The sequence below is a fragment of the Rhinopithecus roxellana genome, chromosome 6 (assembly GCF_007565055.1).
Source record: "Rhinopithecus roxellana isolate Shanxi Qingling chromosome 6, ASM756505v1, whole genome shotgun sequence".
In the NCBI taxonomy this organism is placed as follows: Eukaryota; Metazoa; Chordata; class Mammalia; order Primates; family Cercopithecidae; genus Rhinopithecus; species Rhinopithecus roxellana.
The window spans coordinates 105,921,781-105,937,630 of NC_044554.1; the positions used below are offsets into that span (position 1 = coordinate 105,921,781).

The 15,850-nt window shown below is 56.3% G+C and overlaps 1 protein-coding gene across 2 annotated transcripts in view; it reads right to left on the reverse strand.

The window, feature by feature from the left end:
- Positions 1-15,850, reverse strand: part of SNX8 (sorting nexin 8) — a 61,995-nt gene that overhangs the window by 17,057 nt on the left and 29,088 nt on the right. For both annotated transcript variants that reach the window (XM_030932984.1, XM_030932985.1), the window contains exons 2-4: positions 5,741-5,946; positions 4,012-4,129; positions 420-541 (exon numbers count right to left, since the gene is read on the reverse strand). In XM_030932984.1, the coding sequence (XP_030788844.1) occupies positions 420-541; positions 4,012-4,129; positions 5,741-5,946 (446 nt within the window). The remainder of the gene's footprint in view (positions 1-419; positions 542-4,011; positions 4,130-5,740; positions 5,947-15,850) is intronic.

A 15,850-nucleotide genomic window follows, 5' to 3' on the forward strand; every position in this document is an offset into this window, starting at 1 on the left:
GGAGCGCGTGTATAAGAAGCTAATTCCCGGCTGCAGGTCTGTGCTGTGACTCCAACAAGGAGGCTCAGCCTGTGTTCCAGTGGTCCCTAGTCAGACAGGGCCTTGTTTTAAGTAAACACTTCTTCCCATCTGGAGTCTCTGGCACCTCCCTAAACCCTCCAAACCATCCAGCCTAAATCCTCAAAGTGACCACAGAGACCCATGATCTCCACACGGATTTACCAAATCCTGCAAAGTCAACACCAGGGACACCTTTGAAAATCACATTCAGACTGTTACCTGGAGAGGAAAGAAGTCTTGTCCATGTCATTCCTGCTGGGCGTCCAACAAGGGACCAGGAGGACAAGAACCAAACCTGAGAGAGGAAAGGGCGGGTCCAGAGGCTCGGGAACTCCCAGGGCCAGGGCAGACACACTCACCGAGCCACTGAAGGACAGGAAGAGCTTGAGGACCACATCCTCGGAGAACAGGGGGTGCCGGGCCACCAGGTTGACGAAGCGCTTCAGGGCTCTCCTCCTGGCCTCGATGAACTCCCTGTCGGCTGGAGGAGGGCACGGGGTCACTGGACAGAGTCCGGGGTCACTGGACAGAGTCCAGGGTGCCGGCCCCCATCTGCTCTGGGCAAGTTCTCAAAACTCTCCCTACAGGCGGCAGAGCGCCCAGCGGCTAGCGGAGGGCACTGGCCAGGCCCCCAGTGCTGCTCGGACAATGGGTCTGAAAAAGCTGCCCAGAGCAAGAGCTCCATTCTCAGATGCCCCCTCCGGCCACACATACTTGGGTCCAGGAGCTGCCAGGGAAAACCACAGATCTGCTTGTTTCCTGTGGTTTTCCCTGGCACGGGGAGTCCTGGGAACCACGCGAGCAGTCACTTCGATCACCTCCATTAAAGACATCTTCCAGAATCCCCTCCTGGCACTTCTCTCCGCGAACAAATGGGTTTTGCTACGCTCCAACACTAACGCAACCCAGGTTGTTTTTTTTTTTTTTTTTTTTTTTGAGACAGAGTTTCGCTCTTGTTGCCCAGGCTGGCGTGCAGTGGCACAATCTTGGTTCACTGCAACCTCTGCCTCCCAGATTCAAGCGATTCTCCTGCCTCAGCCTCTGGAATTAGCTGGGATGACAGGCGCCTGCCACCACATCTGGCTAATTTTTGTATTTTTAGTAGAGATGGGGTTTCACCATGTTGGTCAGGCTGGTCTCCAACTCCCGACCTCAGGTGATCCGCCCACTTCGGCCTCCCAAAGTGCTGAGATTACAGGCGTGAGCCACCGCGCCCGGCTGAGTTTTTCTATTCACTGTGCTTGTAACTCACTCTGCAAAGGATCCAAGTACTCATTGCTTTCATTCGGGTTAAATATTTTCACTCTAAGGGGAAAAAAAGTAAAAGCATATACTGATGCATTCAGGACATTTCAGTCTGAACACAAATAAAAATGGTATTTCAGTACTTTTTTTTTTTTTTGAGACGGAGTTTCGCTCTTGTCACCCAGGCTGGAGTGCGGTGGTGTCATCTCGGCTCACTGCAACCTCCGCCTCCCAGGTTCAAGCGATTCTCCTGCCTCAGCCTCCCAGGTAGCTGGGATTACAGGCGCCCGCCACCATGCCTGGCTAATTTTTGTACTTTTAGTAGAGACGGGGGTTTCACCATGTTGGTCAAGCTGGTCTCGGACTCCTGACCTCAGGTGATCAGCCTACTGCAGCCTCCCAAAGTGCTGGGATTACAGGCCTGAGCCACCAGCACCCAGCCTTTAAATACTATTTTAATGTATTAAGAAATACAGCCAGGTTCGATGGCTCACGCCTGTAATCCCAGCATCTTGGGAGGCTGAGGAGGGCAGATCACGTGAGGCCAAGGAGTTCTGCATCAGCCTGGCCAGCGTAGCGAAACCCCGTCTCTAAAAAAACCCATAAAAGGGGCCGGGCGTGGTGGCTCACGCCTGTAATCCCAGCACTTTGGGAGGCCGAGGGAGGTGGATCATGAGGTCAGGAGACTGAGACCATCCTGGCTAACACGGTAAAACCCCATCTCTGCTAAAAGTACAAAAAATTAGCCGGGCGTGGTGGCAGGCACCTGCAGTCCCAGGGACTCAGGAGGCTGAGGCAGGAGAATGGCATGAACCCAGGAGGCGGAGCTTGCAGTGAGCCGTGATCTTGCCACTGCACTCCAGCCTGGGTGACAGGGCAAGACTCCGTCTTAAAAAACAAAAACAAAAACAAAAAAACACCATAAAAGAAAGAAAACAGGCTGGGTGCGGTGGCCCATGCCTGTAATCCCAGCACTTTGGGAGGCCAAGGCAGGCGGATCACGAGGTCAGGAGATCGAGACCATCCTGACTAACATGGTGAAACCCTATCTCTACTAAAAATACAAAAAAATTAGCCGGGCATGGTGGCAGGCGCCTGTAGTCCCAGCTACTCTGGAGGCTGAGGCAGGAGAATGGCGTGAACCCGGGAGGTGGAGCTTGCAGTGAGCTGAGATTGCACCACTGCACTCCAGCCTGGGCGACAGAGCAAGGTTCTGTCTCAAAAAAAAAGAAAAGAAAGAAAACAAATATAGGCCAGGCGTGGTGGCTCACGCCTGTAATCCTAGCACTTTTGGAGGCCGAAGCAGGTGAATCACCTGAGGTCAGGAGTTCAAGACCAGCCTGGGCCACGTGGTGAAACCCTGTCACTACAAAAATACAAATATGAACTGGGCACAGCGGCACGTGTCTATAATCCCAGCTACTTGGGAGGCTGAGGCATGAGAATCACTTGAACCCAGGAGACAGAGGCTGCAGTGAGCCGAGATTGCACCACTGCATTCCAACCTGGGCAACAGAGTGAGACTCTGTCTCAAAAAAAAAAAAAAAGAAAACAAAACAAATACAGCTGGCTGGGGCCTCCCTCCTGGCTCAAGACTGGCAGGCCTCTTCCAATGAGGCTGCGCTTCCATAACGTGCAAGTGGTGCAGCACGTGTGTGCAGTTTCCAGGTGCCGAACATCAGCCAGCGCTCAGCAACTTGGATGGCCAAGTCTGGGCCAGCATCCCACATCCCTGTTGCGTCCTCTGCTCTCTGCTGCCCTAAGCGCCCACATGCCCTTCAGCGTGACCAGAATGATCTGCTCTGTGGCGTTCACACGGCACGGGGAGAAAATCACACCATCAGACCCTGGGCTGCTCAGTGACCGGCGAGAGGCAGAAGCATTTATGCACCATTGTACGATTTCAGATGCGGGGAACCGGCCACTGTGTTAGCTCCCACGCTGCGCCCCCGTCCAGGACAGGGTGACTGTGGAAGGGCTGGGAACAGCAGAAAGCCACGATCAAGCTCTAAGCACTCGCCTCCCCAGCATCTTTTATTCAGAATTGGAGGAACGGGCTGAGGGAGAGACCACCAGTGAGATCAGAGCTGGCAGCCGCGGTCCACGTGCTCTGCAGCCCAGGGGGATGCAGGCCTGGAGAGGGGCTCCCAGGTCATCTGCGATCTCCCACCTGGCCCAAGGCCATCTTCAGGCAGAGAGGTGAAGGTGAGGCAGCCTCATGCTGTTTTTTCTCTCCTGCAAGATGCAGCTTACATTTCCTACTTGCACAACTTCTGTTCTCTTCCATGAGGTCAACGAGTGCTCCCATGGTGCCCATGGCTCAGGCTCCCATGGCTTTGCAGATGCCAGCAGGGCAATGCCATCCAGGTAAGTACACAGTACTCCTGGCAGTCCTCCCGGGAGCTCTCGGGGGCCCTGGCCACTGCACTCTGGAGAGGGGAACTGGGGTTCTCTTTCACACCTGCACAGCAAGGGCTTCTGTCAGTCATCCAGTTGAAGGCTCCAGTGGGCCAAGGATGCAGGGTGCCAGTCTCCCTGCCTGCACCAAGGCTGCACTCAAGCCATAGCTCTGCCCCAGATGCCAAAAGGCTGGAGTTTCCCTGCAGCCCTGCACCTGCCTAGTCTACAGTGGGCTCCATCCCTGAGCCGGGACCACAGGGTGGGCTCGCCCCCTCTGCCCCCGGTGGGCAGCACGCCCAGCTTTACCTCCCAGCATTCTCTTGGGTGGCAGGGCAGGCACCATACGGTAGGGGAACTTGTGCAGGAGCATCTCCTGGAAGACCACGAAGTCGTTGTACCGTCTGTACACGGAGGACTTGAAGCGCTGCAAAAGAAGTTTCGGTGCTTAGATCCGATGTTGGAAACCACGCCGCCTCATCACTTCCCCTCAACAGAGCCCGGGAAAACGACAGCACCACGTGCATCTCCTCTCACCAGGCCTTTACTAAACGGAGAAATCCTGTAATGCCTTCGTGTATGGCAATGCAACTTTTAAACTCTTAGGCCGGGCGTGGTGGCTCCCGCCTGTAATCCCAGTGCTCTGGGAGGTTGAGGCGGGTGGATCACCTGAGGTCAGCAGTTCGAGACCAGCCTGGCCAACATGGCAAAATCCCATCTCTACTAAAAATACAAAAATTAGCTGGGTGTGGTGGTGGGCAGCTGTAGTCCCAGCTACTTTGGAGGCTGAGGCAGGAGAATCCCTTGAACCCTGGAGATGGAGGTTGCAGTGAACCAAGATCGCGCCACTGCACTCTAGCCTGGACGACAAAGCGAGACTTTGTGTCAAAAAAATTAAAAAAAAAAAAAAATTAAACAAATGATATGAAGCACAGCGGCTTCCCACCTGGTCAGTGGCTGGCCCATTACACACACATTGGGGGTGACTAAACTGCCTCCTTGACAAATGTTACCTGCGTGGCAATGAATTTACTTAAGGGACGGGCAGCTTAGTAAGACTGGAAGAAAGGCCAGCTGCTGGCTCCTGGCAGGGAACAGCACGTCCCACACACTCACAGCTGCCTCGCCCCCAGGCTGCCGGGCCCCAGAAGGAAGGGTTGGCTCACTCCACTCCCCCGCAGCATCCCACCGGTTGGTCCACATCTCCGACTGTGGCCCAGAGGGCCAGGAACCACGGCAATGCCAGACAGCAAGGCGGCTTTGACACGGTCCTCGAAGGGAATCCTCCCCTCTCTGACCCGCTTCGCCCTTTGGTAGCACTACTGACAACCATTTGAACCGTGTGGCCACAGGCTCTGGAACACAATGAAGCAGAGCAGAGCAGACGGCAGGGTAGGGAGACCTGATCGCTCGTCCTTAAGGCCAGGTGCAAGCGGCTCATGCCTGTGAGCCGAGCACTCTGGCAGGCCAATGTGAAAGGAATGTTTGAGCCCAGGAGTTCGAGATCAGCTGAGACAACATAGCAAGTCTCCGTTTGTAATTTAAAAAAAAAAAAAACACAAGACTGGGCATGGTGGCTCATGCCTGTAATCCCAGCACTTTGGGAGGCTAAGGTGGGTGGATCACGAGGTCAGGAGATCAAGACCATCCTGGCTAACACGGTGAAACCCTGTCGCTACTAAAAATGCAAAAAATTAGCCAGGCATGATGGCGGGCACTTGTGGTCCCAGCTACTCGGGAGGCTGAGGCAGGAGAATGGCGTGAACCCGGGAGGCACAAGACTACAGAGCACAGTGGTGGGGAGGACGAACTGGACCAGGTGGGGACATGGCTGGGCCAGAGCAAGGTGCAAGGAAAAGAGGTGTGGAAAAGTCGGCTCCACAGTCTGACCCTGCTGCGAGTTCTGGATCTTGCCTGTAGCCAGCCGCACAGACTCACCCTTCAACCTTCTCCTGTCACACCACTCCTGCCCTGAGATGCTGAGATGCGACCCTTTCTTCCCCATCCTGCCCCGACATACACACAATTTGCCAGTTACCTGGCTGGAAACCTCATACTCCACGTGCTTCAGGAAGAGGCCCTTCTTCTCCGGAATGAGCTCCACCTGCACGGTGTCCCTGGCCAGCAGCTCCTGCAGGGTGTGGGACAGCAGCAGTGGGTTCCCCTGTGGCATCTGCATTCGACTGGGAGCTACGGCCTGCTGCACAATGGCCTGGGGCTCGATGGCCTGGGGTGTCGGCAGATCTGCAGGGGAGAGGGTGAATGACCAGTGAGAACAGCTGCTCAAAAAGTGGAGCCTTGGCCGGGCACGGTGGCGCACCCCTGTAATCCCAGCACTTTGGGATGCCGAGGAGGGAGGATCACATGAGCGCTGGAGTTCAGGACCAGCCTGGGCAATATGGTGAGACCCTGTCTGTACAAAAAATAAAATAAATTGAAAAGCGCAGCCTCCCTCTGCTCTGTGCTAGCTCAGCTCATGGACTCTGGCCACGTCACGCAGCAGGTCCCATCCTCAGCCAGCCACAATAACTCACTCACTCACCCCACAGAGCCGAGGCCGGACTTGCTCACTCTCACTACAGAGTCGACGCCAGACTCGCTCACTCTCACTACAAAGTCGACGCCGGACTCGCTCACTCTCACTACGGAGTCGACGCCAGACTCGCTCACTCTCACTACGGAGCCGACGCCGGACTCGCTCACTCACACTACGGAGTTGACGCCGGACTCGCTCACTCTCACTACGGAGCTGACCCCGGACTCGCTCACTCTCACTACAGAGTCGACCCCGGACTCGCTCACTCTCACTACGGAGCCGAGGCCGGACTCGCTCACTCTCACTACGGAGCCGACCCCGGACTCGCTCACTCTCACTACGGAGCCGACCCCGGACTCGCTCACTCTCACTACGGAGCCGAGGCCGGACTCGCTCACTCTCACTACGGAGCCGACGCCGGACTCGCTCACTCTCACTACGGAGCCGAGGCCGGACTCGCTCACTCTCACTATGGAGCCGACCCCGGACTCGCTCACTCTCACTACGGAGCCGAGGCCGGACTCGCTCACTCTCACTACGGAGCCGAGGCCGGACTCGCTCACTCTCACTACGGAGCCGAGGCCGGACTCGCTCACTCTCACTACGGAGCCGAGGCCGGACTCGCTCACTCTCACTACGGAGCCGAGGCCGGACTCGCTCACTCTCACTACGGAGCCGAGGCCGGACTCGCTCACTCTCACTACGGAGCCGAGGCCGGACTCGCTCACTCTCACTACGGAGCCGAGGCCGGACTCGCTCACTCTCACTACGGAGCCGAGGCCGGACTCGCTCACTCTCACTACGGAGCCGACGCCGGACTCGCTCACTCTCACTACGGAGCCGAGGCCGGACTCGCTCACTCTCACTACGGAGCCGAGGCCGGACTCGCTCACTCTCACTACGGAGCCGAGGCCGGACTCGCTCACTCTCACTACGGAGCCGACGCCGGACTCGCTCACTCTCACTACGGAGCCGAGGCCGGACTCGCTCACTCTCACTACGGAGCCGAGGCCGGACTCGCTCACTCTCACTACGGAGCCGACCCCGGACTCGCTCACTCTCACTACGGAGCCGAGGCCGGACTCGCTCACTCTCACTACGGAGCCGACCCCGGACTCGCTCACTCTCACTACGGAGTCGACGCCGGACTCGCTCACTCTCACTACGGAGCCGAGGCCGGACTCGCTCACTCTCACTACGGAGCCGACCCCGGACTCGCTCACTCTCACTACGGAGCCGACCCCGGACTCGCTCACTCTCACTACGGAGCCGAGGCCGGACTCGCTCACTCTCACTACGGAGCCGACGCCGGACTCGCTCACTCTCACTACGGAGCCGACGCCGGACTCTCTCACTCTCACTACGGAGCCGAGGCCGGACTCGCTCACTCTCACTACGGAGCCGAGGCCGGACTCGCTCACTCTCACTACGGAGCCGAGGCCGGACTCGCTCACTCTCACTACGGAGCCGAGGCCGGACTCGCTCACTCTCACTACGGAGGACGCCGGACTCGCTCACTCTCACTACGGAGCGACCCGGACTCGCTCACTCTCACTACGAGCACGCCGGACTCGCTCACTCTCACTACGGAGCCGAGCGCCGGACTCGCTCACTCTCACTACGGAGCCGACCGGACTCGCTCACTCTCACTACGGAGCCGACCCGGACTCGCTCACTCTCACTACGGAGCCGAGGCCGGACTCGCTCACTCTCACTACGGAGCCGACGCCGGACTCGCTCACTCTCACTACGGAGCCGAGGCCGGACTCGCTCACTCTCTACGGAGCCGACCCCGGACTCGCTCACTCTCACTACGGAGCCGAGGCCGGACTCGCTCACTCTCACTACGAGCCGAGGCCGGACTCGCTCACTCTCACTACGGAGCCGAGGCCGGACTCGCTCACTCTCACTACGGAGCCGAGCCGGACTCGCTCACTCTCACTACGGAGCCGAGGCCGGACTCGCTCACTCTCACTACGGAGCCGAGGCCGGACTCGCTCACTCTCACTACGGAGCCGAGGCCGGACTCGCTCACTCTCACTACGGAGCCGAGGCCGGACTCGCTCACTCTCACTACGGAGCCGACCCCGGAATCGCTCACTCTCACTACGGAGCCGAGGCCGGACTCGCTCACTCTCACTACGGAGCCGACGCCGGACTCGCTCACTCTCACTACGGAGCCGAGGCCGGACTCGCTCACTCTCACTACGGAGCCGAGGCCGGACTCGCTCACTCTCACTACGGAGCCGACGCCGGACTCGCTCACTCTCACTACGGAGCCGAGGCCGGACTCGCTCACTCTCACTACGGAGCCGAGGCCGGACTCGCTCACTCTCACTACGGAGCCGACCGGACACTCGCTCACTCTCACTACGGAGCCGAGGCCGGACTCGCTCACTCTCACTACGGAGCCGACCCCGACGCTCACTCTCACTACGGAGCCGAGCCGGACTCGCTCACTCTCACTACGGAGCCGAGGCCGGACTCGCTCACTCTCACTACGGAGCCGACCCCGGACTCGCTCACTCTCACTACGGAGCCGACCCGGACTCGCTCACTCTCACTACGGAGCCGAGGCCGGACTCGCTCACTCTCACTACGAGCCGACGCCGGACTCGCTCACTCTCACTACGGAGCCGACCCGGACTCTCTCACTCTCACTACGGAGCCGAGGCCGGACTCGCTCACTCTCACTACGGAGCCGAGGCCGGACTCGCTCACTCTCACTACGGAGCCGAGGCCGGACTCGCTCACTCTCACTACGGAGCCGAGCCGGACTCGCTCACTCTCACTACGGAGCCGAGGCCGGACTCGCTCACTCTCACTACGGAGCCGAGCCGGACTCGCTCACTCTCACTACGGAGCCGAGGCCGGACTCGCTCACTCTCACTACGGAGCCGAGGCCGGACTCGCTCACTCTCACTACGGAGCCGAGGCCGGACTCGCTCACTCTCACTACGGAGCCGACCCCGGAATCGCTCACTCTCACTACGGAGCCGAGGCCGGACTCGCTCACTCTCACTACGGAGCCGAGGCCGGACTCGCTCACTCTCACTACGGAGCCGACCCCGGAATCGCTCACTCTCACTACGGAGCCGAGGCCGGACTCGCTCACTCTCACTACGGAGCCGACCCCGGACTCGCTCACTCTCACTACGGAGCCGACCCGGACTCGCTCACTCTCACTACGGAGCCGACCCCGGACTCGCTCACTCTCACTACGGAGCCGAGGCCGGACTCGCTCACTCTCACTACGGAGCCGAGGCCGGACTCGCTCACTCTCACTACGGAGCCGACCCCGGACTCGCTCACTCTCACTACGGAGCCGAGGCCGGACTCGCTCACTCTCACTACGGAGCCGACGCCGGACTCGCTCACTCTCACTACGGAGCCGAGGCCGGACTCGCTCACTCTCACTACGGAGCCCGAGGCCGGACTCGCTCACTCTCACTACGGAGCCGAGGCCGGACTCGCTCACTCTCACTACGGAGCCGACCCCGGAATCGCTCACTCTCACTACGGAGCCGAGGCCGGACTCGCTCACTCTCACTACGGAGCCGACCCCGGACTCGCTCACTCTCACTACGGAGCCGAGGCCGGACTCGCTCACTCTCACTACGGAGCCGAGGCCGGACTCGCTCACTCTCACTACGGAGCCGACCCCGGACTCGCTCACTCTCACTACGGAGCCGACCCCGGACTCGCTCACTCTCACTAACGGAGCCGAGGCCGGACTCGCTCACTCTCACTACGGAGCCGAGGCCGGACTCGCTCACTCTCACTACGGAGCCGACACCGGACTCGCTCACTACTACGGAGCCGAGGCCGGACTCGCTCACTCTCACTACGGAGCCGACGCCGGACTCGCTCACTCTCACTACGGAGCCGAGGCCGGACTCGCTCACTCTCACTACGGAGCCGACGCCGGACTCGCTCACTCTCACTACGGAGCCGACGCCGGACTCGCTCACTCTCACTACGGAGCCGACGCCGGACTCGCTCACTCTCACTACGGAGCCGACGCCGGACTCGCTCACTCTCACTACGGAGTTGATGCTGGACTCGCTCCCTCACACTACAGAGTCAACGCCAGACTCGCTCACACGACCTGCTTATAGCTAGGACTCCCAACCCTACGCACGGAAGAATTAAGCCAGAAAACTCCAGCCACCTTATGGACAAGAAGTCACCGTGCATCCTGCACAAAGTGGTAAAAGCAAATCAGAGATCCTACGCCCAGCTTGCAAAGAAGAAACCAAACCAAGGCATCATATGTCAGTTTAGTTTTTAATACAGAGTGAGTTCTAAATAGAAAAAATGTTTGTTTGTTTGTTTGACATGTTGGCGCGTGCCTGTAATCCCAGCTACTCAGGAGGCTGAGGCAGGAGAATTATTGCTTAAACTCAGGAAGCGGAGGATCGCGCCACTGCACTCCAGCCTGGGCAACAGAGACTCTGTCTCAAAAAAAAAAAAAAAGTTTAAGTTTTCTCTATTAAGCATGTATCAATTTTTTTGATTTTCCTGATCATTAAAATAACATCATCTTCCAAGAATGTAAACTCAGTAATGATTACCAAGTGGTCACATGCTGGTGAAGAATTTGAACTTTGATTGCATGAGAATCTGAAAGAGCTCAAAAAACACATTTTACATCAGACACTTCTTCAACTCTCGATTGCTCTCAAACATCTTAACCACTTCTGTGTACAAGTTCCAATCATTAAAAAGCTATGCTTTCAAGTATCAGTTTATTAAACTAGCATACCCATACCTTTTCTTTTTTTGAGAGACAGAGTCTCACTCTGTTGCCCAGGCTGGAGTGCCGTGGCACAATCTCGGCTCACTGCAACCTCCACCTCCCGGGTTCAAGCGATTCTCCTGCCTCAGCCTCCGGAGTAACCTGGAGGACAGGCGTGCACCAATACACCCGGCTAATTTTTTTATTTTTAGTAGAAACAGGGTTTCACCATGTTGGCCAGGCTGGTCTCAAACTCCTGACCTCAAATGATCCAGCAACCTCGGCCTCCCAAAGTGCTGGGATTACAGGCATGAGCCACTATGCCCGGCCAGATGTCCATATTTTCAAAATAAATTTTAATTAAGAAAAAGAAAGTAAAAGACCGGGTACAATGGCTAGTGCCTACAATCCCAGCACTTTGGGAGGCTGAGGCAAGAGGATCACTTGAGCCCAGGAGTTAAAGACCAGCCTGGTCTTTTGTAGAGATGCCATCTCTACAAAAAAGAAAATTACGGGCATGGTGGTGCAACCTGTGGTCCCAGCTACTCAGGAGGCTGAGGCAGGAGACTTGCTTGAGCCCAAGAGTTCAAGGCTGCGGTATGCCGAGATTGCGCCACTGCACTCCAGCCTGGGTGACAGAGTAAGACCCTGTCTCTAAAAAAGAAAAGGAAAAAAAACATCATTTCAAACAGGGTACATGCAGGTGACGGACCACGCACTACAGAGACCCCAGGAGAAGGAGCCTGGCTTTCTGCAGGAATAAACGTTAACAGCTCACGAATGGGACTTCAATATTCTCATCAAACTGACACCCCTTGAAGCTACGCACACAGCCCGTAAGACACAGCGCCTGGACGACACACCCTAAACTAACCCAGTCCCACAGAGAGAAAACAGATCAGACGAGAGAGGCCAGCTTGGCCCCAGCTGGAAAAGCTGTGGACGCAGGATGGGATCTGGCGCAGAGAGATCCTGGCTGAAATCCAGCCTCCATCATTTCCTAGCTGTGTGGCCTAGCGCGCAGCCACCTCTGAGCTTACTGTTCAAATCCGTGTGGTGGGCGTAAGGATGCCCTTACCCCTGGGCCTGGCCATCGCCATCGATGTCCTGATACAGCAGCAACCCCCACAGGCCCCTCGAACGGCATCCCTCCCCACTCCAACCCTTCTGGCACCAAACTGCTTTACTGTGGGCTTCAGACCCAACCCAGAACGTGGACTTGGAAGTCCTGCCCCTGAAATGCTGCTCGCTATCTGGGAGACCCTGGGAGGGAAGCAGCCCCTCAGATCCCAGGCCGAGGGCCTCAGAATTCAGTGAGGCAGGAGAGCTGAAAATAACTCGCAAACAGAAAACATTCAATAAATGTCCCTGACTTCCTTCCAGATTTACCATGCTCCAAGCGGAAAAGATTCTGTAAATCTACGCGCTAAAACTCAGAATGATATTCCCCTCTCAGCAAGTTCTCGGTAGCGGTCAGCTCCCCAGACTGGCTCACAAACCGGTGCCTTCCACGCGATGCATGAGAATCACACGTGGATGCTCCACTAGAAAAGCTGTGGCTGTGAGAGGGGGCTGGGCAGAAGTCACAGGAACCAGGCATGCGGTGAGGGGCAAAGTCAGGCCCACGTCATTCGCCGGCCCACTGTGACCCCTCTTTGCAACAAAAAAAGGGAGAACACCCCACAAGCCATATTCAAGATCCTTTCGGCCTCACGAGGTTGTCGGTCTCCACGTGAGTTATCCACAAATCAGAAGACAATGAAACTTCAAACACACACACCCCCGTCTCCCATCCAGTATCTTCCACCAGGAACCTCAGAGAGTAACGACCCAGAGCAGGCCAGCGCCACATTCTGTTCACAGCCGACACCTCGGTCCTCCCACGCCAGGGTCCACAGCTTTAGAAACAAACAGGATTGGCCGGGCGCGGTGGCTCACGCCTGAATTCCCAGCACTTTGGGAGGCTGAGGCAGGTGCATCACCTGAGGTCAGGAGTTTGAGGCCTGCCTGGCCAACATGGCGAAATTCCATCTCTACTAAGCACATAAAAATTAGCTGGGCATGGCCGGGCGCAGTGGCTCATGCCTGTCATCCCAGCACTTTGGGAGGCCGAGGTGGGCAGATCATGAGGTCAGGAGATCGAGACCATCCCGGCCAACATGGTGAAACCCCATCTCTACTAAAAACACAAAAAACTAGCCAGGCGTGATGGTGGAAGCCTGTAGTCCCAGCTACTCAGGAGGCTGAGGTAGCAGAATGGCGTGAACCCGGGAGGCGGAGCTTGCAGTGAGCAGAGATCGTGCCACTGCACTCCAGCCTGGGCGACAGAGCGAGACTCCGTCTCAAAAAAAAAAAACAAAATTAGCTGGGCATGGTGATGGGCGCCTGTAATCCCAGCTACTCAGGAGGCTGAGGCACAAGAATCGCTTGAACTCAGGAGGTGAAAGTTGCAGTGAACCAAGATCATGCCACTGCACTCCAGCCTGGGCAACAGAACAAGACTCAAAAAAAAAAAAAAAAAATCAAAAAAAAAAAAAACCAAAAAAAACAGTATTTGCCGACGAACCCTGTGCAAAGACGCTCCCCCTTCATCCGAGCACAACTTCTGCAAATGCTGACCTCGGCAGAAGTCACAGGCTCTGACAGCCTTGGCGCAGGTCGCACGGGACAGACAGTGGAGGTCCCCAAGCAGCACAGCTGCAGCTGTTGCCTGGAGGCCAAGCCCTCCCCGGAGTGGCCCACACACCGCTTCCTGCTGACCCAGCGGTGGGGCTACACTGAGCACTCGGAGACACCTCCAGCTCCAGGTCCATACAGCCCAGGCACTCCCTGGGGTTCCCCGTGCCGGTGGAGAGGGCTTCAGTGCGGGTGCTTTCAGAGCCAGGACAGGGCATGATTTCCAAGGAGACCGCGAGTGTGGCTCCTACCGTCCCGTGTAGTGGTGGGGAGGACCCGAATGCGTGTTCCAACTCCAAGTTCCATGCTCTTCCACGACACAAGGCTGCTGTCCCCAGCTGCCAGTTCCCTAGAACGGAGGGGGGACCAGGACCAGCGAGGATGGCACAGCGTCCCAGGGTTAAATTCTCCAAAGTCGGTGCGTATCAGAATTGCTTGGTGGGCTCCTTCAAACACAGAGGGCTGGGTCCACCCCTAGAGTCTCTCCAACAGGAGGGCTGGGGTGGGGCCTGGGAATCTGCTTTTTCCTGGAGGGGGTGCTGGAGTAGAGTACAGTGGCACAATCTCAGCTCACTGCAACCTCAGTGTCCAGGGTTCAAGCGATTCTCATGCCTCAACCTCCCAAGTAGCTGGGATTACAGGCGTGTGCCACCATACCCGGCTAATTTTGTAGTTTTAGTAGAGATGGGGTTTCACCATGTTGTCCAGGCTGGTCTTGAACTCCTGACCCCAAGTAATCTACCCGCCTCTGCCTCCCAAATTACTGGAAATACAGGTGCCCGCCACCACACCCGGCTAGTTTTTGTATTTTTAGTACAGATGGGGTTTCACCATGTTGTCCAGGCTGCTCTCGAACTCCTGACCTCAGGTGATCCACCTGCCTCAGACTCCCATAGAGCTGGGATGACAGGCGTGAGCCACCATACTCGGTCTGGAATCTGCATTTCTAACAAGTTCCTAGATGCTGCCGCTGGTCAGGGGCCATAGTTTGAAAGCCCTTGTCATAGGGCAACAGAGAGAGAAGGAATTAGATCACTTGTCCTGACCCCTCCCACGAAGCAGAATGGAAATCAGGTGTTTCTGAACACTGCCTTTATTTCTTCTTTTTTTTTTTTGGGGATGGAGTCTTGCTCTGTTGCCCAGGCTGGAGTGCAATGGTGCAATCTTGGCTCACTGCAACCTCTGCTTCCCGGGTTTAAGCGATTCTCCTGCCTCAGTCTCCTGAGTAGCTGGGACTACAGGCGCCCGCCAACACGCCCGGCTAATTTTTTGTGTTTTTAGTAGAGATGGGGTTTCACCGTGTTAGCCAGGCTGGTCTCAATCTCCTGACCTCGTGATCCGCCCGCCTTGGCCTCCCAAAGTGCTGGGATTACAGGCGTAAGCCATTGCACCCAGCCTAGGTCGTATACTTTAAACAGAAACTTTTCATAGCCTCAATTTCATTAATCTTAAGGTTTATTTTTAATATCTTATTTAATGTGACGTAACATTAAAATATTTTGAAATAAAGTCACTCCATCCCTACAACCTGTATACATCTGTATTCATTTTTGCAGATTACTTTCCATTTCCATGTGCATAAAGTTGTAATGTGCCATATAGACTATTTTATTATTAATCTTTTTATAGATTATATATATATATGTGCATGTGTGTGTGTATATATATATATAAATTTTTGGCCGGGCGCAGTGGCTCAAGCACTTTGGGAGACCGAGACGGGTGGATCACGAGGTCAGGAGATCGAGACTATCCTGGCTAACACGGTGAAACCCTGTCTCTACTAAAAAATACAAAAAACTAGCCGGGCGTGGTGGCGGGCGCCTGTAGTCCCAGCTACTTGGGAGGCTGAGGCAGGAGAATGGCATGAACCCGGGAGGCGGAGCTTGCAGTGAGCTGAAGTGAGCTGAGATCCGGCCACTGCACTCCAGCCCGGGCGGCAGAGCGAGACTCCATCTCAAAAAAACAAAAACAAAAAAAAAACAAAAAAAAATTAATTTTTTGGTCAGGTGAGGTGGCTCATGCCTGTGATCCCAGCACTGTGAGAGGCCGACGTGGGTGGATCACGAGGTCAGGAGTTCAAGACCAGCCTGGCCAAGATGGTGAAACCCCATCTCTACTAAACATACAAAAATTAGCCAGGAGTGGTGGTGGATGCTTGTAAACCCAGCTCCTCGGGAGGCTGAGGCAGAGAATTG